A 26779-nucleotide genomic window follows, 5' to 3' on the forward strand; every position below is an offset into this window, starting at 1 on the left:
GACTAGACGCCTGCCGGGCGGAAGTAGGGAGCCAATACAGCTCGCCCCGGCCGGCCCGGGCCCGCCCACCTGGCTGGGGGCGGGGCCGAGGTGTCCGCGAGCGCCCTCAGTGGCTGAGGCCCGTAGTGCGCTGCCTTCTTCACTCAAGCAGGGACCGAGGACGTCTGAGGGGCGCGCGATGCTGGCGACGCTGGCGAGGGTCGCGGCTCTGCGGAGAACCGGCCTTGTCTCCCGCCGGGGCGGCGGGAGGGGGTTGTGGACCGGCCGCCCGCAGTCAGGTACCCTCCGAGATTCGGTCCGGGCGGCGAAAGGTAGCCCAGCCTCGGCCTCCCCACTCGGGCGGCATTCTGAGGAGAGCGCCCGCGCTTTCCAGAAGTATCTGCTGCCCCTTTGTGGTATCAGCCCGCCCTTTGGCCTTTCGCGTCTCCCCGCGTCCTCGCTCCGCGCTCGCCCCCTGGTCACCCGTCCGGGCCCCGGGCCGAGAGCGCGTCGCTGCGGGTCCAGCCCCCCGCCGTCCTCCTGGGCGGTCGCCTCGCCTCGCTCTCTCGCTCCACTGGCCTCGTCTCCCAAGTTAAATAACTTAAAAAACGTGCATCCCGCCGCATCTCGGAAAGGGTTTCAGGCTGCGTCTTTACGTAACTTGGGGTTGAGGCTGTGCTCACAAACGCCGGACCTTGCTCCCTTCCTCATTCCTGTTAACTGGACGCCGGCAAGGGAAGTGGTTAGGAAGTCGGGATCCTAATTTTCAAAAAGAGCAACATTTGGCCAGAGCTCTTAAAATAATGATTCTTTCACAGGCTTTTAGGTGAAAAGTGTGATAATTCAAGAATGACTCCTCATGTATAATAAAACACACCTTTGTACCGGACACCTCTCCCAGAATTTTGTTTAGAAGATAGAGTTTACATTGACTGCAGCTTTATAGAACTTTTTTTATTTCCTCAGAATTTGGGAATGATAGTCCACAATGAGTCTCGAAGTGAGCTTGTAGGAAACAGAATCTTAAAGAATTTTAGGACCCATTTAATCATAGTCCAGTGGGTAGCCCGGAGCTGTGCTTTTCAGCCTATACACATTCTTGCAGCTGCCACTCGTCTTGTCTCCGTGACATGTTCTGTGACATGGCTAGCTAACGAATGTGCTGTTTTCTCAGCTTTTATCCTTGATGAATGGAGATACAGAGTTTTTTGTGGTTTATTCTGAAGGAATTTTGTTCACCACGTTACTCCTTTACACACAAGTTGTAGAATCCATCAAGGCAGCATAATGCCATCAAGGCTTTGTGATGCAATTAAGTCTGAGAATCCCAGATTATCCACTTTATTATATACTTCTGTTCTGGCCAAAAAAAATCACCTTTCTGGACCTTGTCTTTGGTCGCTTAGCTTAATGCCTCATAATTTGGCCCCCAAGTATTTACTGAATAAATGAGTGGGTCACATTATATTGGTCAGTGATTCTCACCTGTAATACCACTTTTTGTATTATCAACCAATCTTCATTTTGGGGGAGGGAGCATAAAAATGAGGGTGGCAGGAGCCAAAATTACATTTATTAACTTTTTGTTATTTTTTTAGTAACTGGCAAATGATTTGCAGAATTGAGTGAAGTACTGAGTTGTCTTTTTACTTGGCTTACACTTCTGGAATGCTCTTCCCAAAAGAAATGTCTTACTATCTTCTATGCACATGAACTTGCATTAGAAATGCGGGGAGGAAAAGAAATACAATGGAAAACTTTTGACAGGTAGATTATACATGACAGTGTGCTCTTTATCATATTTTCAGGTATATATGAGGATTGAGGGAGCGACATTCTTAATAATTATATGAAAATTCCACCTTGATCACTTCTGAGTATAGGCAGTTTGCCTTTTTACAGGTGAGAAATTGTCCAAGAGAAGTGAAGTGACTTGCTTAAATTCACATAGCAAATGGAGGAGGGACCAAAACTCAGGCTTCTTGAATCCCAGGCAGTTGTCTTTTTTTCCTGGGTAAAGAGATATGAATTGACAGTCAGTCTGTCCTTTGAAAAATGCAATGACATGTAAATAAGCATAAGTAAGCACATACAATTCTGATGGTGGTACTGTGCAGCATAGTATTTTAGATTTAAGGATTCGGAGATACAACCTTAATACTGAACTTCTGAAAATATAGCTAGACTCTTCCCAGGTGTGAACCTGGGAATTGCAGTCTGGCTGCCTGAACTGGTGGGTCTGAGGTCTCAGGCACATATTTGTATTGAATTAATTTATATGGTGGTAAATTGAGGGGAAGAGAAATGAAGGGAAGGGGAGAAAGTTTTACGTTGGGTTACGTGGAAGTAGAAAAGTGAACGAGTATGATGGACAGGTGAGCATGGTGGCCGCCCCATGAACTAAGTCTGAGTCCTGTGGGAAGTAACACAGGCATTGTAGTGGCTGGGTGCTGTTTTCAAGTGTACAGAGGACATCAGTCAGAACATCAGGGAACTTTCTGAGTACCCATGAGCTGTATGGGAAGCCCCGGAAATAACTGGTTAACTTTGTGGTGGTTTATGTTTTACAAGTTTTACATTAATGCAAGTAAGAGTACCAAGCCAAGGAAATTTAAGTATAAACGTAAATGAGGCCTTGTCTGTTTCTGTTAACACTGAAGATCTTTATTTGGGTTACCTAAGTTTTTTTGGTGTTTCTATTTTCAGTAGATAGAAAAAAAAATTTTTTTTTCCCGCAGAACCTTTATGAGAGCAGATGGGTTTGTGTTTGAAGCAGGAATTGGGGTCCCCAGAGATGCCCACTTTGTACCCCTACTTTAACTGCCTCCCTTATAAGACGCTTCTGGGCACCTTTGAGGAATTCTTAGAGCTCTGCAGAAAGAGCTTGAAAGGGAGTATTTTGGGTGGGTGTCGGGTATTAATGAATGCTGCAAATGTAAATACTTTGGTTTGTTTTATTACTTATTACCAGGAAGTGAATGTTTTCATGTTTCTGCATGGTCAGGGCTTTTGAAGCCAAGGAAGCTAGAACCTGGGTTAAAGGGAAGGCCTTGGAAGTTAAAAGATGACTGAATTGATTGTTAGACAACTCCCAGAAAATCTGTTTATGTTTCAAAGGGGTATAAAACTCAACCCTGGAGACATTCCCAAGACTGAGATTGTGAACCCAGTGAAGTTTATCTTTTCCCCTGGAGACATTTATTTACATTCCAAACGATAAGAACTCAGGGACCATCTCCTTTTCTTCCCAGGGAGAATTTGCCTACATTAGGGTGATTAGCTTTCTCTGCTCTTCTCAGGGGAGGGAGGCTGCTGGGCAGCTATCCCATACAAACTCCCAGATTTGTAATTTTGGGGACCTTTCCTGTGGTTGAGTCCCTGTATGTGCAGGCTAATCCACTCACTCTCATTATGACACCTGTGGCATATTAGGTGTGGGGAAAATGGTGCGTTTCTTGATGTGGGTAATAATAACTCTGATCTCTGCCTCAGAAACCTCGGGTTTACTTTCAGGTGAAAAATGAATATATGTCTGAAAAGCATATATTTTTGGTGTAAAGCACTTCTTAGGACAGGCGAAAGTATTTCATAGCTTCTGTGTATGGAGATGTTTGTGTAGTCATCCCTCAGTATCTGTAGGGATTGGTTTCAGGACACCCCTTGGATACCAAAATCTGAAGATGGCTCAGGTAACTTACCACATGAAATGGTGTAGTATTTGCATATAGCACACATCCTGTGTATACTTTGAATCATCTTTATATCACATAATTCCTAATACAATGTAAATGATATGTAAATAGTTGTAAATACAATGTAACTGCTATGCGAATGATTACAGGAGGTGTGGCATATTCAAGTTTTGCCTTTTGGAATTTTCTGGAATTTTTTTTTCCCCAAATATTTTTGATCCCCTATTGGTTGAATATGCAGTTGGGAAACCCACAGATACGGAGGACCTATGTATGTATACTTCGAGCATAAGATTTACCTTAATATTTCCTGAAACTTTTCATGTCACAGCTCAATTTTCCATTTAGAGATCCTATTGTTAACTGTTCTATGTTAAAGACTGTCAATAGTAAAAAAATAAATGCATCCTTAGGGTGTGATTAGCTCATTCATTGGTTGGGCACTGTGGGTCACTTAATTAAATAAACCTCAGATACTTTAAATTTTTAAATAGAAAAATATAAAATTTTAACGGGGAAAACCAACTATACAGGAGTATTTATATAATGTGGGGTTGGAAAAAAATGATACCTGTGCTGAAAAGAGTTAACATAGCAGGCCTCAGGGTGCTATCTTCAGGAGGACCGCCTTACAAGTTTGGCCCTTGTTTGGCATTTGGGAACTTGGCACTCAAACTGCCTCCTAATTAATAAGGGTGCCTAAATGGTTTGTGCAATCAATGTGATCTATGGGAGCACCTGCTTTTCTTTTGGTAGACCAGAATTTTGGTGCATGCTAAGCAGAGAATGCCTCTGTGAATAGCCTTCAATAAAAACCTTGGATTCTGCATCTGTAATAGACTTTCCTGAACAGAAACATTGCACATGTTACTGAACTTTTTTGTTGATGGAGAAAGAACCAACAATGGGAGGACGAGGACTTAAGAAGCCTGTGCATGGATTTTTCCAGACTCTGTCTTTTTTGCTCGCTGATTCGGCCATATATCATTTTGCTGTAATAAACCTTTAGTCATGAATCCAACTATGTGCTGAAGCCTGTGGATCTTTTTAGTAAATCACTGTAAGTGTGGGTAGTGTTAAGGAACCCTGAAACAATATCAAAGGCAGAAAGTAAAAGAAATGATTTTTTTTTTTGAAAGTGAAATTCCAAAACAATCCGAAAAACCAAACAGCAGATAAGGAAAAATTACTTTTACTAAATGTGCATCATAAAAGGTTAATATTCTTACTGCACAAAGAAGCCATACAAATCAATAAGAAGCAGATAAACGTGCCTGTAGGAATATGGGCCAACAACAAGAAGATACAAAAAAAGAGTGAGTGCAGACATCGACCACCTAAGAGTCACGCTGTAAGAAGCAGCAACCTCTCCTCCTCCTTTCCGCCATCTGCTCAGCAGCCACAAAACAGCAACTGTGTGTGAGTACATCTCCATCCGCGCTGGCCAGGCTGGTGTCCAGACTGGCAATGCCTGCTGGGAGCTCTACTGCCTGGAACACGGCATCCAGCCTGATGGCCAGATGCCAAGTGACAAGACCATTGCGGGAGGAGACGACTCCTTCAGCATCTTCAGACAGGTGCTGGCAAGCATGTGCCCAGGGTAGTGTTTGTAGACCTGGAACCCAGAGCCATTGATGAAGTTTGCACTGGCACCTACCGCCAGCTTTTCCACCCTGAGCAGCTCATCACAGGCAAAGAAGATGCTGCCAATAACTATGCCCGCGGTCACTACACCATTGGCAAGGAGATCATTGACCTCTTCTTGGACCAAATTTGGAAACAGTCTGACAAGTGCACAAGTCTTCAGGGCTTCTTGGTTTTCCTCAGCTCTAAGAGATGTCCATCTACTTTCTCACTCCTACGTTCTGGTAGTTAAATTCTCAGTAAAATATCAAATTAAGAAATCCTTTCATTGTATATCATATGTTGTATTTGATAGTGATATCTGGTCAGTTTGTTTTATGACTTGACTTTTTAAAAAAATTGTCTCAATGATTGGCTAGTACTGTAGGGGAGAGATGCCATGATTGCAGTCACACAGACGAGCCACTTATGTGTGCATCTGTCAGTTACATCCATTGTGGTGCTGCTTGAATTATTTTTTATCATGGAAACCTGAGATCCAAATGCCAGGGGAGTCCTGGAATCAGCGCTGGCAAACATAGATTTAATGGCAGCTTCATTATAATTATACTTCTTTCCATGGTCACTCAGCTGAATCATCATAATAGCTTTCCATCCTAGAGGCCAAATAAGATAGAGCGATATACAAGCTGTTCAGTATATCTCAACAAATTACGTTATAATAGATGCCCTTTTCAACTGTTTCCCCCTTGTAATCAGCCATTCTGGTCTTTCACAAATAGGCAAAATATGGCTGTAGATACCTTTTTAAAGTATAGAGTATTGAGAATCATATATATTTTTTTCTGTTCCTTAAAATAATTGTGATTTTTTTATTTTGTTTTCAAATCTGGAGTAAGTTACCTACTTTCAATAGGTATTGTGACTGTATAATACATATATGGTGATGATGATGATAAAAATTGTCAACTTTTAGTAAGCATTTATTATATGCTAAGAAGTGTACTAAGCACTTTACATATAACTTTTCATTTAATCCTTGCAAACTCTGTGTTATAGGTATTTCAAACTAGGAGACTGAAGCTCAGAGAAGTGAAGTTACCTTGATCAAGGTCACTAGGGTAGTAAGTAGTGAAGCAGGGAATTAAATCTAGTCAGTCTCCAGAGTTTGTGCTCTTAACTGTTTAAAACTCATTAATTGATTTTGACTTAAATGTGCTCTAGAAGTCCTTTTTGGGTGTCTTCTCAGATAATGAAAGTAAAATTCTATTGCCTGATGTTAAATGAATTCATTGAAAAAAGTTTTTGCATCATTAAACAAAATTTTACTAAATTATTAAATGTGAGAAGGCGTTGGTAGTGAAATGTAGACTTCTCTTTATACATGTATGATGAAATGAGATTCACGTGATGAAGAGACCCCTAAATATATTTCCTGCATCGTTTGAAATAAAACAGAGGCCCCAAAAGAGATGAGTACAGAAGACCAGTACTTTTGGAGTCTTATTAATGTGAAGAATTACTTACTCATTCATTTCTAGTGATGTCAGAATATATTCTTATATTTGAGATCTTTTTGTTTTGTTTTCCTCTGAAATATCTTGTCTTCTCTCTCATTTTGTTTATTCATTCTTTATGTTTTCACTTTTTGCTTTTTGTCTTTTTTTTTTTTTTTGCTGATTATACACATAATCACAATTAAGCAAAATTCAGGAATACGTAACTTAGCCAGTGAAAGTTCTCCATAAATTTTTACTCCAAGATTTAACCACTGATAAAATTTTCTAAATGTTCCTACAAATGCCAACATATATTATTAATGTTATTACGTATGTTTACAAACATAGGGTCATATTATACATTCTATTCTACAACTTGATTTTATTTTTTTAATTTAGGAATGTATCTTAGAAAACTTTACATGTCAGGTTATGTAAGTCGGCCTCATTTTTCTTAACATTGGCGTGGTGTTCTGTTGTATGGATATATGCTGGTGCTTATTTAAAATTTCATCTGTTGGTAGATTTTTGCATTGTTTTGAATGTTTTGCTTCAGTATTAAAAACAGTGGGGGCAATTCACAAGAAGATATATGAATGGCTTACTATTACATGAAAAGATTTCCAACAGCATTAGTCATCAGGGAAGTGCAAATTAAAACCACAGAGAAGTATCACATACCCATTAGAATGGCTAACATTAAAAAGATTACCCATGCCTAGTGTTGCGAGAATGTGGAGTTTCTAGAACTTGCATGCCCTGTAGTACGACCACTTTGGAAATCTGTTTGGCAGTTTCTTAGAAAGTTAAACTTAAGCTTACTGTATTTCCCAGCCATTCCAGTAGGTATTTACTCAAGAGAAATGAAAACATGTCCACATGAAGACTTGTACACGAATGTTCATAGCAGCTTGATTCACTGTAACCTAAAATGAACCAACCCAGTGTCTATCAACAGCTGAATGGATGGAAAAATGTGGCATATCCATAGGGTAGGATACTGCTCATAAAAATGCAACAATATGGATAAGTCTCAATATCATTACACTAAATGAAAGAAGCCAGACACAAAATGGTACATACCGTATAATGTCAATTTATATAAAATTCTAGAAAATGTGAACTAAAATATAGTGACAAAGCAGATCAATGGTTGCCTGAGGTTGGGGATGGAGGGAGAAGTTTGCAAAGGACAGGAGGAAACTTTCAGGTGATGGAAAGTGCTGTTTTGTTTTTATTGTGGGGGTGAATTCACACGTGTATTTATCTGTCAAAACTCATTAATGGTATAATTTATTATATGTATGTTATTTAATAGAGTTAATTAAAAACATTTAAAGTACAGCAGAAAATTAAAAAAAAGTTCTGCAATGAGCAGTTGGAGGGGAGGGAAGGATGAATAGATGGAGCAGTGAGGAGTTTCAGGGCAGTGAAACGATTCTGTATGATGGATACCTGTCATTATATATTTGTCTAAACCCATAAAATATACATCACAAGTGAACCCTAGTGTAAACTATGGACTTTGAGTGATAGTAATATGTCAGCTTAGGTTCATCAGTTGCAACAAATGTAACACTCTGGTGGCGGATGTTAAAAGTAGGGGAGGTGATGCGTGTGTGGGGGTAAGGGGGAACATGGCAATTTTCTGTACTTTCTGCTCAATTCTGCTGTGAATCTAAAAATGGTTTAAAAGATAAAGTCTATTTAAAAAAATGTACTGAACCAGTAGTTCATCATTTTCCCCCATTAAGGTCAGCTTGATCTTGGTCATTGTGATCCAAATTTTATAAGCCATTGGACTAGAATTTGATTCTGATTTAATGTTGATGTTACATATTTTTAGTGAATTGTTGATATAATTACAGACCTATTTAGTTTACTTCTATAGCTGATGAATGAAGAGAGAAAGGAAGTGCACATATGATTGTAAATCATTTAATAAACCTTTTAATTCATTATTTTCTCTGTTTTAAATGTAGAACAAATACTCAGAGGTCTTTGTTGTTACTTTTTTGTTGTTAGTACTTTTTTGTTGTTTAGTTCACTATTTATTTATTTATTTATTTATTTATTTATTAATCAGTTTTAGGTTCACAACAAAATTGAGAAGGTACAGAGATTTCCCACATACTCCACATACTCACACATACACAGCCTCCTCTGTTATCAACATCCTGCACCAGAGGGTACATTTTTTACAGTTGATGAAAGCTGCATTCATACATCATTATTACCCAAAGTCTATAGTTTACATTAGGATTCGCTCTTGGTGTTGTACATTCTGTGGATTTGGACAAATGTGTAATGATGTGTATCCATCATTATAATATCATACAGAGTATTTTCAGTTTCCTAAAAATCCTCTGTGATCAGCCTATACACCCCTCTCCCCTGTCACCTTTTATTTTTTTTAGACAAACTATCTTACATGTAGCCTTGGACTTTATTAATTGGGAATAATCTAGTATTAGAGGCTTCAGTTTTTATAGATTGGTTTAATTGGATTGGGTCAAGATTTCTGTATTATATATTAAGCAGAAATGTGAAGGAAAATTTATTTGATAGGAATAGAAATTACTAATATGAAGAATTCTGCATTATTCCTTCTGAAAATTAGTAATAAATTCTCTTCAAGCATTTTCTCTGTTTTGCCAGGTACTGACAATATGAAGCCATTGGAGGGTGTAAAAATTCTGGATCTAACAAGGTTTGTATTGTTTATCTGTGTTTTGTTGATTGAGTTTTCCCCTTCTCTGAAAAAAGAAATTATTTTTTGGATTATAAGAGGGTGCTTTTATGCTTATTGTTTAAATTGGAAAGAAAAAACAAGAAAATTTCCTATAATTTCATCATTCTAACAGACAATTAGTATAATATTTATACATTTCTTTCCAATCTGCATATTTATATATAATTTTTAAAAACAAAAATTGGAACCATATTGAAATAGCAGTTTTATCCATATTTTAAACATAATATATTTTGAATATTTTGCCATGTAATTCAAAATTCAACAAAAAATATACAATGATATTTTATTATATAGTTGTCACATCATTACTTACTCATCCCCCAATGTTTCTTTATTATAAACTAGGCTTCTTTGTACATAAATCTTTGCCTCAGGAAATCTTTCAATTTCTTCCCTTGGCTAAAATTCTAGAAGTAAAGTTACTGCATCAAAGAGAATATACTTTTTAAAGCTCCTGATACATATGGCCAAGTGACCTTTTAGAACAGTTTTAACAATTTTAATTCTTGCTAGCATTATGTGAGCTTCTCAGTGTTGATGGCCTATTAAGAAAAAAATTAATATAACAACCTTGTAGATGGTAATGAATTTATTTATCATTGTTAACATTGTAGAGTCCTGGCGGGACCTTACGCTACTATGAATTTAGGAGATCTTGGAGCAGAAGTTATAAAAGTGGAAAGACCAGGTAAAACTATGGCTCCCTTTAAAACACAGAAACAAGCTAAAAAATATTTTTACTAGTTCTTTAAATATCCATGTACCTGTATGTGGGATGAGGAGAGAATTGAAATGGTTATTTTTCTCTTCTCCATTATTTAGTTTCCTCTGAACTTACACTAACATTAGAGCTCTTTCTGTTCTTTATACGTGCCAAGTGCTAAGGCTTAAGCCAGGTCTTTCACATGCACCTGAAAGCCTCTGGTAGAAACTGACACACGACATGTAATAATGATGATGCTGACAACACAGTGTTAGGCACAGTTCTAAACACTTCGCCTGTATTAGTTTATTTAGTCTCTACAACAACCTGCAGGCTAATGTTATTCCTAGATTATAAATAAGAAGACCGAGACACAGAGAGATCAAGGGATTTGCCCAAGGTCACACAGCTAGTAAGGAATATCCAGGCACTCAGCTCTGATCCTGGCCTTCCTTAGCCCACACAGGCCTTCCTGTTGAGACCGAGGTTAGAGTAGGCCTGGCCACGGTCCCTCACTGCAGGGTGAAGGGAAGGCGAGGGCAAGTGGAAGGTAAAAGGGAAGAAATAGGACATAGAAGAAGGAGAGAAGGGAAGGAGTCCTTTCAAAAGGAACCTCAAAACCCCAACCTAAGACATTCTTTTCTAGTTTTAATAAAACACAGTTTCCCATTTCATAATTTTAAATATTTCGAGGGAAAAACCTAAGCTAAGATCAATTCTTTGCTTTTATGTTTTTCATCCGACAACTTTCCCTCTCTTTATTTCCCCTTTGTCCACCAAGTAAACCTATTCTGGCTACACAATTCTCACTTTTATTTGGTGCCTACTTGGTACTTTGGTGTTTGATTCATGTTATCGATAAAGTTGCTTAGAAAAGTGTCATGTTATGTGCCCTTTCTCTCCAACAAGCACTCAAAGGGCAGAGTTCTCTACTTCCTCTACATCATCCCATAAACAGCTTGTTTTGGAAGGTTTCAAAAATTAGCATTACTTTTTATTTTTCAAGATCTGATGCTTATGGATCTGAAGCAGAATTCCCAAATCAGTGAAGATGTTCTAGCCTTGATTAGTGTGCATGTATCTATAAGACCCATAAGAGACTAGCTTCCAATTAAATCAATATATTAACTTACCATAAGTGATTAAACACTATAAAGTAGAATACTTGATCTGGAAGAGTCAACTTCCTGCTAAATAAATCTTAGGAGGCCAAAGCACTTAGCAAAAGAGTCTCTGATCAGCAAGGAGAATATTATATATTTTATATTGTATTTATCTGACCCTGTGTCAGAATCCAGGTGGTGGAAGAACCTACTTTCCAAAGATAATGCTTCATTTATCTACCCAGTGATGTTTATTGCTTTTGGTCATTGCTGGATTCATGCTGAATAATATTTACTTTCTAGATGAACGTCTTTTTTTTTTTAATAGGTTCCACAAAACTTCTAATTTCCACATTGCTATCCAGTTTCAACAACACAGGACTTTATAATTTCAACCACTGCATCTTTCATTTCATCCTTAGAGTATCCAATCTGTTTCTCTTGATTGGATATTTCTGTTGATCGCTAGGTTAAATATTTGTACAGTTGGCCCTTTGTTTCCACGGGTTCAGCATCCTCGGATCCAACCCACCACTGATTGTGTATTTTTATCATCTCTGGTGGGTTGAATCTAGGAGTGCCATACCTGCGGATATGGAGGGCCACTTACGGGACTTGAGCATCCACGAATTCTGGTGTCTTTGGCAGGTACTGGAACCAGTCCTTCGTGGATACTGAGGGGATAACTGCATTTATACTCATTTTAGAAATCATCATTCCCTAATTGCTTAGAACTATTTCTCCGCTGTACTTTTTCGTTTCCACACTGGGGGGACCCTTTCCTCAGTCTAGACCTTTATTATCTTCCATAGCCGTTCACTTGGTATCAAAATTTGTTCCTACCGAATGTTCATGGCTCTTTTACTGACTAATTGCTCTCTTTCCCTTAACCCTTCTGACCAGTACATGTTAATGTTCCTATGATATATTTTGTGTTTTTGAGATCGTTATTCAACATGGATGTGAGGAAAAGTGACTTGGCAGTATTTTCAAATTTCTGTGGTGAACTGGTCTCTTTTAATGTCTACTTCTTCAGTTCTTCAATTAAATTTTGTTCTAGTTTTCTTACTTGGGACTTAGATTATTCTTATTTGAGTAATAAAAGAGCATATCAAACTTAAGTGTATTTTTTCTCCTTTTTTTAGAGTTCGTCAGTGGGTGTAAACTATATGCCTTCAGGGTTGGGCAGGTAAACTAAATGAATAAAGTGGACTGGGCAGTAAACAACGGTGCTGTTATTCTAGGACCATCCCAGGAGGCAGGAATATGAGGGCAGGGATGTGGTCTTTTGTTCACTGCTGTGTCTGCTCTGCAGAGAGCAGTGTTTGTGACGTAGTAGGCACCCGATAAATATTTGCTGAATGAACGAATGCATCGAAATATCATTTACGAAAGGTGGTCTCAATTTTTTATATGACGTCTCCAGATTTTGAAATCATGGCTGTTAGTTAAAAACTTTAAATTGTATTGTGGGTCAAAGAAAACATGTCTCCCAAAGTGCCAGTTTTACCAGTTTGTGACCTTTAACCTTTATGTCATTTCATGTGCCATCAGCACTGAGCCTTCTGGCTTTCTTAAACCCTGATTATAAACCAGGGACAGGCAGGGCAGGAAAGCCATGTAGACCTCCTATTTAGATTTCTGATGTTATCTCCACCTGAGAGATGAATGTAAACATTTGAAATAAACTAATTTTAGTCTTGTCTTGACATTTCTTCATTAAAAAAGAAAAAAAATTTAATGTATTGGGACCTTTAAGAAGGTGGAAGTGACTGGACTCTCTCCTGACTCTGGGAGGTTCTGTCTGGTCTTGAAGATCCAGATTCACATACACATTTCCCATGAAGCCTCTAACTGGTTTATTACTGGGAGGCTGTCTTGGTGGGCTCTTGTAATTTTATCCCCCTGATGTTTTGAGCAGGCCATTCAGTTTGATACTTAACCAATTATTGTTTTGTGTTGTTATCAGTTCATCTCCAGTTAGAACTAATGCTTCTTTTCTCTTCTGTCCTGTAATTCTCTCTTTCTTTTGTGAGGTTTTCTTTTTTATTTTCAATTTTAAATAAAAGAGTCTATTCTTTAGCCTCTGTTTTCTTTTGTCTTCTAAAAGGCTGTGTCTATTTTTCTTTACCAGTTTCAGTGGTTAAAGTCTAATGGGCTAATTAATTATATCATTTAAATGAGATTAGAATTTAAACTTTAACCCATATTCACAAATTCTCTGTTATTTGGGGTCTAGTAAACTTATGTAGTGATTAGTTTCTAATCAGTATTTAATCAGAACTTGAAGTAGATATTCAGAATAAAATAGCCTATTTTTGAAGGTTTTAAATATTTACTTTGAATCAAGACTTTTTTTTTTTTAATTGAAGTGCTGTCAGTTACAGTGTGTCTGTCTCTGGTGTACAGCACAATATCCCAGTCAGAAACAAGACCTTTGAAACAAGACCTAAACAACTATAATGTTATGCGAAAATAGTACTTCCAGATTATTGATATTTGCTATTCAGTCACTTATTTTGCTTTTTATGATTATTGCTACAGAATTTAAAAAATAGATTTATTTATTTATTACTGTTTTATTCCTAGCCTCAGATGCCACTTTATCATAGAGGCTTATCATTTTCCTGATTTAAATTGTAACAAAAATCTTTGGTAGACCCAACATTTTATTTGCACATTTAATGCCAAAGCACTGAAATTACTGACTGAATTGCTTGTCGAAATTGAAGATTAATTTATTCCCCCTCAAATTGACCGTTTATTAAATCTAAAGACTGCTAGTAGGATAGTCCCTTCTAGATTTTGACTTTCAGGGATGGATTTTATTGAAAGAAGGTATGGAAGAATTTAATGATATCATGAACAGGTAAAGAGTTTAGGCAGTTGTAACCAGCTCCCATGGCCCATCAGTTGAGCTGATCTTATTTAGTATTCTGTGAACGTATACATGAGTAAGCCTGTTGATTTGAAATGTCTCATTATGTTTCAAAGTTAAATAGCTCATACTGTTATTTTCAGGAACTGGTGATGATACACGAACTTGGGGGCCACCTTTCGTGGGGACAGAAAGTACTTATTTTCTCAGTGTTAACCGAAATAAAAAAGTAAGAATATTATCCCCCTTTTGCTTTCTTTGTGTAATTCTCTTGTAATAACAAAACTTTTGCTATCATTGTGGCTTGTTTGTGTCTATCCTTTTCTGTAGATATAAATAATTCAAATAAGGTGAAATTTTATTTTACTTTATTCATTCGCCAGTTACCAAATAGAAACAGTAGAGCTTTTACTAATTTTCCTTCTCTAGTAACTTAAAACATTTTGTGAAAATTTATAATGCTTCTTAATGGAAGTAGTTTTATTAAGAGAGAAATCATTTGATTCTTTACATTTGTTATTCTTTTGGGGATTGCTAATTGCCTACATCTGGTATTGACTATTTGAAAGATTTTTACTATAATCATTGCTATCATTCTAACATACCCAAATTGCAAATAAAATCAGTAAAGATGATTTAAATGTTTCTTCATGAGGAAAATACATTTACTTTAAGAGGAGGATCTATGATATGAATGGCTCTCTTACTGAACTGTCAGTAATAAGAAAAACTCCATGATGCTATTTTAATATATATATTTTTAATTTTTAGAGTATAGCTGTTAACATCAAGGATCCAAAAGGGGTGAAAATTATCAAAGAGGTACAGTATGCTCTGTGGAAGGCATCTTACCACCTGGGTTATAATTATGGATTTGAACATCAAAGTGTTTTAAAACATTATTTCATTGGTGATTTGTAATTTTGCTGTAAATTCCACGTAAGAGTTTAACTTTGCTCATGTAGTAAGTATAACTTGCTTTGTAATTTCTTGTATATTGTGTATATGTTTCTCCATAGTGTCAGTGTTCAGTTTTGGTACTAGCGTCTATTCACTGAATGTCTGCTCTGCATCGGATCATATTTCTTGTCACATCTTCAGAATTTGCCTTGTAAATGAAGTATTACAATGTCCATTTTCCCAGGAGGTGAAATGAGTTTCAAAGGGGCTTGAGTAATTCTCTAAAGATCGCATAGCTAGTAAAGGGAAGAGCTGAAATTTGAACCCTGGGTCTACCTCACTGGAGAGCCCAAGCTTTTTCTAATACTTATTCAGATGGCTGGTGTGTCCAGACCTGATCTTGGCATCTTTCCTTGAGTGGGCAGGACAATGGTTAGGGTCATACCCTAGGCGTGCACTGCTGGGATTCAAATCCTGCCTTCTCTACTTATTAGTCATGTGACTTCAGGCAGGTTACTTAACTTCTTTAGGCCTTAGTTCCCTTAATACCAAAATGGGGATTCTTTATAGCATCTACTTCTTAGTGTTGTTAGAATTGAGCTAATATGTGGAAAATTTGTAGCAGAGGACCTGCCACAGTCAGCATTCATTAATAAGCATTGGGTATTATCACTGTTCCTGATGCACATGAAGTTGGATCATCATATGACATGACACTTGTTTGCCATCCTTATTTAAGTTTAAAATCTGATGTAATGGATGTAAATCTACTTGATTAGAGAACCGAAATCCTGAAGTTAGTTTTATACCAAAGTATTAACTTCAGCTTCATTGCTCTGATGCTACTTTCCTCATCTATCTGGCTGAGTGAAAGATAGTGTCTTCTGATTGTTAAGATCAGAAACAGTGACCATCTACTTTGGTTTCTGGTGGATCAATCCAACAAATTTAGAATTTTTACTAGATATATTTGAATTCAAAGCTTGATAAATGTCTAGATCTTACCGCCCTGTTTTCCTGTGTCTTTTCTATAGCCTAAATTAGGTTTGTTTGCTTGTTTTTATTTTCTTTTTCTGTTGGAAACTTAGTTTGATTTTTCTAAATTGTTCTCCGTTATTGTTGCCCTGCCCTGTTTTTCTGTGGTGGCTGCCCTCACCTTGGACCCAACTCCCATTGTCTTCATTTTCAGGCCCTTCTTTTTATCTTTTTAGTAGTAGTAGTTATTATTATCATTAATCTACGAGAGTGCTCTTAATTCTTATCTTTCTCTTTTTATTTTATGTTTCTCGATTCCATCTTCAGTGTTCATAGTTCTTTGCTTCTTTGCTTCCATTTCAGAACATTCTGATTATTTTACCCCAAATAGTACAGGTTTCTGATTTTAACAGATACTTTACAATTTCATGAGAGTTTTTCAGTGGGGCAGTGTTAGGTGGAATTCATAACTCTTGCTACTAAGACATCAGGGTACATTGGAATATTTTAGGCCTACGTGTATAATTCCAACCAAAATACATGAATTTGCTGAAATTTCTTTCTCACTCTCTGTGGACCCTGCCTATATCCTCCATCACACTGTAATAACTTTAAATTGTTTCATTATAGACATGGTTTCTTGTCATGTCTGATTGATAACAATAAAGGACAATTCAATTCATATTAACTTAAATAGATTATTTGGGGTCATTATTCATGTCCATTGCTTTTAGCTAGTTATACCGTTCGTAAGTTATATATCTTACTCGCTAGGGGAAAAATTATTTTTTGCCTGGCGTTTTCATTCTTTGTGGAATGGAACTCTCTTTTGGCAAATAACAAAACAACCTCTGCATTCATAACTTAGTGGCTGTGATTGGTAATACAGTGGATCTAGTTTATAGAAATGGTTCCAGAGTATTACACAGAGCAATCAACTGGATACAGGAGAGCTCCAAAAAGTATGACTCCTTTTTCACCCAGGCTAACTAAAAACGAGTTGTTGAAAAAGAAAACTCTGCTTAGAAAATCTGTGTATTTTCATGGCAATACTATCTGATAACTTTCTAATATGTCATCTATATTTCAGATACCTCTCTGTTAATTAGTTGATAGTGACAGTATCCATGTTGTGGGTATGAATCGTGACCAGTAAAGCAGTGTCAAAGGTTCTATTTTCCTCCAACATCTTACTACGAAAAATTCAAACATACAGAAAAGTTGAAAGAACCGTATAATGAACTTCTGTTTACTGTCTGCCTAGATATAACAACTTTAACATTTTTCTATATTTATATTATTTACATAATAATACCTGTGGTACATCTGTTTGTTTTTATTCAGGTATAGTTCATTTACAATGTTAGGTTAGCAGAGTGATTCGGTTATACACGCACACGTATTCTTTTTCAGATTCTTTTTCATTATAGGTTATTACAAGATATTGAATATAGTTCCCTGTGCTATTACAATAGGTCCTTGTTGTTTATCTATTTTATATTTAGTAGTTTGTATATGTTCATCCCAAACTCCTAATTTATCCCTACCTGTGTGTGTGTTTTCAAACTATTTGAAAGTAAGTAGAATATATCATGAAACTTTGTCCTTAAATCCTTCAGAATACATCTCCTGTGAGGAAAGACATTCTTTGACATACATGTAAAAGTTATTTTATGATTTTTTTTTTTACTCATTAATGTGATTAACTTATTATCATCACTTCCCCTCTATTTCTGATCTTGTTTATCCAGTCTGTTCTTAACTTACATCTAATGAAGACAACTCAGAATTAGGTATTCTGTATTCCAAATTGATTTTAGTTTTTTTTTTTTAAACTCTGTGACTAGAAGGAAGCTATTTTTTTTCCCCAGAAGAAAATAAAAAGAATGGTGGTTTCTCTACCATGCAAAATTATACTTTTTTTTTTTCATTGTGGGCAAGATTCTAGAATAGATTATATTAGGTGATTTGTGAGCACCTAGTTGAGGAAGAGGTACTCACCAGTAAAACTGTGAACCAGTCTCCCCCCCCCTTTATTTCCTAGTAGATCCTTATATCAGAAAAATGTGGTAAATATTTGGTCTCCACTGAAACAGTTGACTTGTATAATGCCTGTAGGTAGTTTGGAGAGCCATAAAACTCAGGGAAGTTTCTGTAGGCTCTGATTTCCACACTGCACTATTTAAAATTTTAATTAATGACTTAGCTAAAACTTTAGGGAACATACATGATCTTTGAAATGGGTGAATATCCTGAAAGAGAGAGGAAGAGAGAATGTGTTGGATGGTAGACTCACTAAGAATCAGTGTCTAGTAAAATGCTAGTATATATTTATTTAAAATAAGTATTTATAAAATGGGGAAAAGAATTAACTTCTGTGCTATACACTTTTCCAGGAATATTTTATCAATACATATAATGTATATGCATTGAGTTCTTGGGTAATCATAAACTACTGGGCATCTTTATCAGTAGAAATCTTTAGCTCTTAAACTCAGCTTTTCTGTATTTTTCTTATAACATTGTAGAGCCAGACTACATGGTACTTTGAATACAGCTCTTTTTAGCTTAAAAATTTTTTTTTCTTGTTTAACAAGTAATACCTGTTCATGGGCAAAAAGATGAATATTTTAGGGTATCATATCAAATCTCTTTATGCCCTGTATACTCATTTTTTTTTCTGATAAACATGAGATAATACCATATATATTGTTTTTAACTCTTTTTTGTTGATTTTATATATTCTGAATACTTTTTTGTTAGCATGACTTAGTCATATTTATTTTCTTATCTTATTGAAACAGTTTGTGGTCTTTCTGGATACTTTATGTGGATTGAAATGTGATTTATTATTCTATAGAAATCGAACAATGCAAATACCCTACATAGTTAAAAATTTTAAATTGTAGTTTAATATACAACATAAAAATGTCATTTTAACCATTTTTACTGTACGATTCAGTGACATTAATTACATTCATAATTTTGTGCAACTATCCCTGCTACCTATTTCCTAAATGTTTCATCACCCCAAATAGAAACTCTATTAACCAATAATTCTCCACTTTCCTCTCCCCTCAGCCTCTCATAACCTCTGATTTACTTTGTCTCTATGAATTTGCCTATTCTAGATATTTCATATAAGTAAAATCACATACTATTTGTACTTTTGCATCTGATTAATTTTACTTAGCATAATGTTTTCAAGGTCCATCCATGTTGTAGATCAGAACTTCATTCATGTATCAGAACTTCATTCCTTTTTATAGCTGAATAATATTCTGCTTTATGGATGGACACATTTGTCTGCTAATGGACACTTGGGTTGTTTCCACCTTTTGGCTATTGTGAATAATGCTGCTATGAACATTTGAATACAAGTACGTGTTCAAGTCCCTGCTTTCAGTTCTTTTGAGTATATACCTAGGAGTGGAATCGCTGAGTCATATGGTAAATGTATGTTTAACTTTTTGAGGAACCCATACATGTTTTTAAAATTAAAAATAACTTATCAAATGTCATTTGCATAAGGTACTATACTGTGCACCATATTGAACATGCAGTAGAGATGACTGATATAGAAGCTTACAAAAATGTGTTTGATGTAGTTTGTTTTCTTTAGTGTCTGCAGGAGTGACTTGTCGGTAGTAGATAGAAGCTCAGAAAAATTTACGGAATAAATTGAAGTGGAACTGTGGCTTTGTGTTTTATTTATACTAACACCCACTCTTCCTCCGAATTTCCCAAGCATTACTTGGTAGAATTATTACAATAAATAAACTCATCTTTTTTAGGGCTCTCCCTGGAGCATACTGCATAGAGTTGGCCGTGTGAGGAGCAGCTCAAATATTAATTGGCCCCTGAAATTTGGAAAGGATGCCTGTATGGCTTGAGATTTGGGGTGCATATTTGAAACCTTTGTCTCACTTTCCTGTAACCTAATGTAGTTATCGTTCCTCTCCTGACACGTGGTTACTTGGGCTTCTGGTGCCTCCGTTTCGGGAGCTGGAGGTTGACAGCTTACTTCCCTGTGATGCCTCACTCAGTTTATTTACACATTTACATCTACAGTTTATGTAAATTCAGACTTTTCCATCTAGAGCAAAGGATGGCAAACTGTGCAGGCCCAGTTGGATTTGTTTTAGTACAGTCCATGAACTAAGAACGAATTTTACGTTTTTAAAGATTGTTAAAGAAAAATAAAGATGAATATGTGACAGGGAATGTATGCGGCCTGAAAAGGCTAAAATATTTACTATTTGACATTTTATAGAAAAAGTTTGCCTACCCCTGATGCAGAGTCTTCTTCTATTACATTAGTCTGTATATGTGAGAATGTATCTAAGTCAACATGGCAATTAAAAAATTATTGAATAGTTATTAGTCACTTGGACATGTTTAAGAATTAATGTAATGAATTTTTCTGGATGACCTAGTACAATTTTTGTCACGACTTTAAAAAAGGCTTTAAAAGATATGTAGCTGCAATTGAAATTTTAAAAAGAATTTTAAGATTAAGGTTTACAGTGACTTACTGTCCTCCAGTTCCTATAGCAGTGATCTGGGAATCAAAATCTGAGACTTGTTTCTGACAGTTACTGATTCACTGATACACAGTTTAGAAGTTTTAAAAAAATGGTTTATTTACAAAACAGAAATAGACTCACAGACTGTATTATGGTTACCAAAGGGGAAATGGGGAGAGAGAGAGAAATTAGGAGTTTGGGATTAACAGATACACGCTATTCTATGTACAATAGATAAACAACAAGGACCTACTGTACAGCACAGGGAACTATATTCAGTATCTTGTAATAACTTACAATGGAAAAGACTCTGAAAAATATATGTAACTGAGTCACTTTGGCTGTACACCTGAAACTAGCACAACATTGTAAATCAACTATACTTCAGTTGAAAAAAAGGTTCATTAAATGCATTTAAAACTTTTTGGAAAGAAAGCATCTAGAAAGTATGAAGGCTATTCAGAATCATGTTTACATGTATTAAGTACTGACATGTACATGCTGTAACAAGGAATATTACAATAAGGATGGAGAGGAGTAAAGACATTGTATTTAGTTTTTTGTAAAGGAGTTAAAAATATTTTTCATGTATTTTATGTACCTGTTTTTTTCTACCTAAACTTCTGAGAATATATTTGGACAGAGCATGTAGCCTACATATTTCTTACGTTTAATGTAAGTGGAATCCACTTAATACCATGGTATTAACTGAAAAGTTTAATAACCATTGTTTTACTGGCAGTAATACCACAAGTAGTTGACGAGAGTCTTCCTGTTTATCTAATTATACTTTGCAATCCTACTTTTCCTGTGATTTTTCTGGGCTGTTACGAAGTGAGGATCAGTTGTGTTTATTGAAATTAGAATTCTATCATGTGGGGATTTGTTGAGAGTTCGGAAGTTTCTTAAGAAGTCTGATGCATGTTCACCTCTTCCTCCAGCTTGCAGCTGTCTGTGATGTATTTGTGGAGAACTACGTCCCTGGCAAACTGTCTGCAATGGGCCTGGGATATGAAGACATAGACAAGATTGCTCCTCATATTGTCTATTGTTCCATCACAGGTATTTCAACTCCATACCCTCACCAGTGAGTAGGTTTTCCAATTTCTGTGTTTCTTGCTTTTTATGAGAAACCTCTTGCCAGTGTTGGTTTTCTTGAAGTGATTCTGCTGTCTCTCCCTGCCAAGCCATGTTAGGTTGTTGAAAATTAACCACTAAAGAATATTAACCTCAGTCAGCATTGTTCATATATTTATCGGCTATTTGTAGTTCTGTGAATTGTCTGGCTGCAGTTTTTGCCAATTTTCCTATTGCTATTTTGAAAATACTAACAAAGTACTATTATGGACTAATATATAGAATTGCAGGAGAAATACTAATTGGCTTTAAGATAGCACGGGAACTCAACATACTATTTCAGTGTATTCAAAAGTTCTAAGCCAAGCGAAGGAACAGTGTACTATGAAGTCTTCTAGATTATTCAGCCCTGGATGGTGAACTTCATCTGTGTGTGTGTGTGTGTGTGTGTGTGTGTGTGTGTGTGTGTCTCTATGTGTAGGTGTATCTTTAGGCTAAAGGGAAAAAAATGATCATATTAGTTGTCTTTACATAGTTTATAAGCACTTACCTATTAATTAAGAGTACAATATTAAGAAGTAGCTCTTAGAAAGTTACATTAATAGCTTTTGTCCAAATAATTCGTAATATTTTCAGATTTTATTAATTCATCCACCATTTACTGCAGGCCTATGATCTGCCAGGCAGTGATCTAAGGTTCTGGGATACAGCAGTGAATAACACATATCTGTGGTCTCAAGGAGATTTACATCCTAGGTTAGAGAGATAAGTAGTAAATAAATAAACACATTCTTTTGTGTTTTGTTTCTTGTAATTGAATCCAGTAATGATAAGGTCTGAAGAGAGAAGTCAAATAGGGCAAAGGGGATGAGGTGAAGAGGGTCTATTTTATGCCGGGAGGTGAGACAAGGCTTCATCAGTAAAGGGGACATTTGAGCAGAGACCTGAATGAGATAGAGGAGTGAATCGTAAGAGCTGTTGGCAACGAGGGTTTCAGGAGGGGGAACATCAGGTGCAGAGGACCTGAGGCAAGAATGTGTTGGACATGTTTGAGGCCCATCAAGGATGGCTGAAACAGCGAGGATGGGGGGAATGTAATAGTAAGAAAATCAGAGAGATGATGGTTATTAAGATTATAAAGGGCTTGTGCGCTGCTCCTAAGGAATTGGGCTTTAACTTCGAGTACGATTGTAAGCTAATGGAGAGTTTTGAGCAAAGGAGTGATATGATCTGACATATTTAAAAAAATTTTTTATTGAAGCATCATTAGTTTACAGTGTTGTGTCAATTTCTGGTGTACAGCACAGTGTTTCAGTCACATAGGAACGTACATATATTCATTTTCATATTCTTTTTCACCATAAGTTACTACAAGATACTGAATATAGTTCCCTGTGCTATCCAGTGTGAACTTGTTGTTTATCTGTTTTATATCTGACACATTTTTAAAAGGATCACTCTAGCTACTGTGTTGAGAACAGGCTATGGAGGACAAGGATGGAAGGGGAAGAACAATTGTGAGGCTACTGAGATTGTCCAGGTCAGAGATGACAGTGGCTTGCATCAGGGTCGCAGTGGCTGAGGTAGTTGAAGAGTGACAGAGTTCTGAATATTTTTGAGATGAGTGGATACGATTTGCAGATGGATGAGACGTGAGTATCAGAGAAAGTTTGGAGTTAAGAATAACACTAAGGTTTTGGCCTGAGCAGTTAGGAGAATGGAGTTGCTATTTATGGAGTTGAGTGAGACTGTGGGAAGAAGTGTTCATAGAGAGAATATCAAGAGTTTGGATTTGGGCACGTCTAGCCAGAGACCCCTCTTAAAAATCCGAGTGGAGATACAGAGCAAGGGATTGGAGCTGAGTCAGGTGGTGTGGAATGTGTTAGTTATGAACAGACATGTGGTACTTGACGCCTGTGCTTAGATCATTTAGAGAGTGAGTGTAGAAGGAAAAAGGAGAGTCTGAGGGGCTGAGGCTGATGCACGGCAATGACTAGATGTTTAGGAGGTGATGATGAATCAGTGAAGGAATTGTCAGTGGGGTGGGAGGAGAACCTCCTGGAGGCGAAGTGAGGAGAGTGTTTATCTTCATAGCCAGTTTAAGCAGAAGAGCATGAGACACAAAGCATATATGGGCCGGAATTACTTGCATTTCCTAAATTCACCACACTCGCTCTCATGGCACAGCCTTTGCACAGGATGTTCCCATCGCTTGGCATGCTGTTCCCCTGCCACACGTGACAACTCTCTTTTTGTCCTCTAAATCTCACTCTGGATGTCACTGCTTCTGTGCAGCCTCTTTTTCTTGACCCTAAAGATTGGGTTGGGTGTTGTCTATCACATGTTGCATTTGCCTCTTTTCTTGTCTGTCTCCCTGGCTATCCCGCAGGCTCATGTTCTGTGTCCAGCGCTTGCTCCATTCTCAGTTCTATTCCCAGTTCCACACACAGTGCAGAGCGCATGGTAGGGGGTTTCTTAAATCAATGAATGAATAATCAGAACTTGACTAAAGAGTTTTTAATAGCTGCCATTTTTTTTCTGCATTCCGCTTATCAGAGATAAGATTAAGTGGTAAATGTTATGTTCACATTTTCCAAAGAAACTTTCAGAGGATAGCCTGGAGTTAGGGGATAGTCGGCCTAATCTGTTATTGCTCATATAGTTCTTCCATAGCACTGTACAATGATCATTGTTTTAAGGTACCAAAAGAGTGTACCGTGAAGTAAATATTCACTTATTGTCGTTAGGTCACTATGCCTTAGGTTTTTTCCTAAGGCATGGAAGGGAAGTAGTACATTTAAAAAATGTTTTAATAAGGAACCAAGCTAAAACTTTTTCTCTTTATATTTCAGTAAATTGATCTTAAAACAGATATCTGAAAATCTTGTTTTACTATAAAAGTCACAAAACTGTTATAAAATATTTATTATTCATGAAATTATAATAACCAAAGTACTCCCATTTCTGTGCATTTAGGTTAATTGAGATATTATAATACTTTGACTGAGACATATTACTTTAGTATAAATAGTGCTTTTCACAGTGTAATTATCTATATGGTGGTATTTTTGTATAAAATAAGCTATAATTGCAATGCTCGGCTGATTGTTATTCTTTTAGGCAGGATGAAGAGCCCAGTGATCATTAGCTTCTCCACTGAATCAGTGTGAGAGACAGGTTCTGCACATAGTAGATCTTTGCCCCTAGACCTGACTCTTTTTCAGATGTGCTATTATATAGGTCTGTAATCACACTTTGGCTTTTGTGTCTATCTATCAGTACTGACACGTGTGAGAAAGAAGAAGAGACTTTTCCTTAGAATCTCACAATCCAATAGAAGTGTTGAGGTCTAAAACACTAAAATATGTGAAGTATTATCTTCTGAACTACCCTGTTTCCATAAAGTCCTGCATCACTAGCAAATGCAAAATCTTACATGACAATAAGTATTTGTTTCTCATTCCCGTGAATGTGGGTCAGGCAGGGATTCAGCTGATCTAGACCTGCTGGGTTTGGCTCCAAGTGGCCAGTCTGCTCTGCACGTGTCCTAGTCCCTGGGCCAGTGGCTACCAAGTGCATGCTCTCCTCACAGTGAAAGGCAAGGGTACAGGCGAACAAGCCTAATCCCCCAGGCACGTTCAGAGCCTCTGCTCACACCACGTCTGCTAATTTTCCTTTGGTCAAGGCAAGTCATGTGGCCAAGCCTAACACCAGTGCAGTTAAATATATCCTACTCTGGCGGCAGAATCTCCAAGGTCACATTGAAAAGGGCATGGAATCCGAGAAGGATGAAGACTGGGAATAGGACTGTATTTCATCACATCACCCAGCTAAATAAAATGCTAATCCCACTCAGGAAGCCTCACACTCCCCAAAGTTTCCTGTCTATAACCAACTATGGTTAGAATCAAAAGTTCTGGGCCTTGTCTTGTGACTGGAGACTCTCTAAGTTTTCTTCTAGTTCTCGGATCCTGTATTAGCATTTTAGTGTGGCAAAGGGCCTTGGGGATAGATTGTATAATTCAGTGGTTCTCAGCCAGGTGACAAGGGGAGTATCATATACTTTTCTATAATAGAGATGGGGAATCAGGGGTGACGGGGAGAAGCATGTGTAGTCTGAAAAAGCAGCTCTCCTATAATCCTCTATTTCCCCATCTCCTGACAGTTGTGAGAAAAACATTCACACAGTTCATTCTCCTTTATTTCCTGATAAGGAAACAGATCCAGAACAGCTAAGGGACCTAAGGTCACACGGCTATATAATGACAAATGGGTTTAAAACTCAGGCTTCTTGACTTAATATTAAATGCTTCTCTGCTTTCCGTATTTAGACGTGTATCATTATTAAGTGATGACATGGACTTTGTGATTACAAGACACGAACAAGTCTACTTGAGAATATGTATTTTTGCTGTTCTCTTTCGTTTGTTGTTAATCATATTTGCAGTGGTGGAAGTCATGAACAACTTTGCTCATCAGGGAGTCTAAATTTCAACAGCTTCTTTTGGAAGCAACCGTCATTTGTGAGTCATGAGTTTGTGTGTATATAAAGCAGGGGCCATTTCTTTTCTTTTCTTTCTTTTTTTTTTTAGAAGTTTGATATTCTTGGTAATCCATGTATGTTTTCATTATTTTGTAAGATTGATTAGATCAGTCTCAAGTTGCATGTGATATTATCAGGATCCTAGACTTTCCTGATGTTTCCCAGTGGTATTGATGTCTTGTCAGTGCTTTCCAAGCCCAAATCGTCTGTTCTCACTCGCATGTTGGCCTTATTGCTGATGAGAGTAATCTTAGAATGGTTGGGAGACTTACTGTAATGCACTCTGACAGTTGTGTGGTTGAGGTTGCCTCAGTTGAAATCTGGTCTGCAGGACAAAAATGTGCGACTGATCATGAGGGGGTAAAGACCTGATTATTTTTTATTAGCACGGTCTTCTTATCATTTCCGAAGAAGCTGAGCATTAACATTAGGGGGCAGTGTTTAAAAAGCTATAATTCACCAGCAGTTTTTGAGAAAACTAGTGTTTCCTGTGTACCATTGGATAGAGAGGATCTCTGAAAGGACATATTTATATTTTTTCAGAAGTATTTCTTTTCAAAATGAC

General features: G+C 37.0%; 1 protein-coding gene across 13 annotated transcripts in view; it reads left to right on the forward strand.

Annotated features, from left to right (window-relative positions):
• Positions 1-15: 15 nt before the first annotated feature.
• SUGCT (succinyl-CoA:glutarate-CoA transferase) overlaps positions 16-26779 on the forward strand; it is a 622782-nt gene continuing 596018 nt past the window's right edge. For all 13 annotated transcript variants that reach the window (XM_032484269.1, XM_032484261.1, XM_032484260.1 and 10 more), the window contains exons 1-6: positions 16-278; positions 9413-9464; positions 10124-10197; positions 14337-14422; positions 14965-15015; positions 21536-21656. In XM_032484269.1, coding sequence (XP_032340160.1) covers positions 179-278; positions 9413-9464; positions 10124-10197; positions 14337-14422; positions 14965-15015; positions 21536-21656 — 484 coding nt within the window. In that variant the 5' untranslated portion in view covers positions 16-178. The remainder of the gene's footprint in view (positions 279-9412; positions 9465-10123; positions 10198-14336; positions 14423-14964; positions 15016-21535; positions 21657-26779) is intronic.

Source organism: Camelus ferus, chromosome 7 (assembly GCF_009834535.1).
Source record: "Camelus ferus isolate YT-003-E chromosome 7, BCGSAC_Cfer_1.0, whole genome shotgun sequence".
NCBI lineage: Eukaryota > Metazoa > Chordata > Mammalia > Artiodactyla > Camelidae > Camelus > Camelus ferus.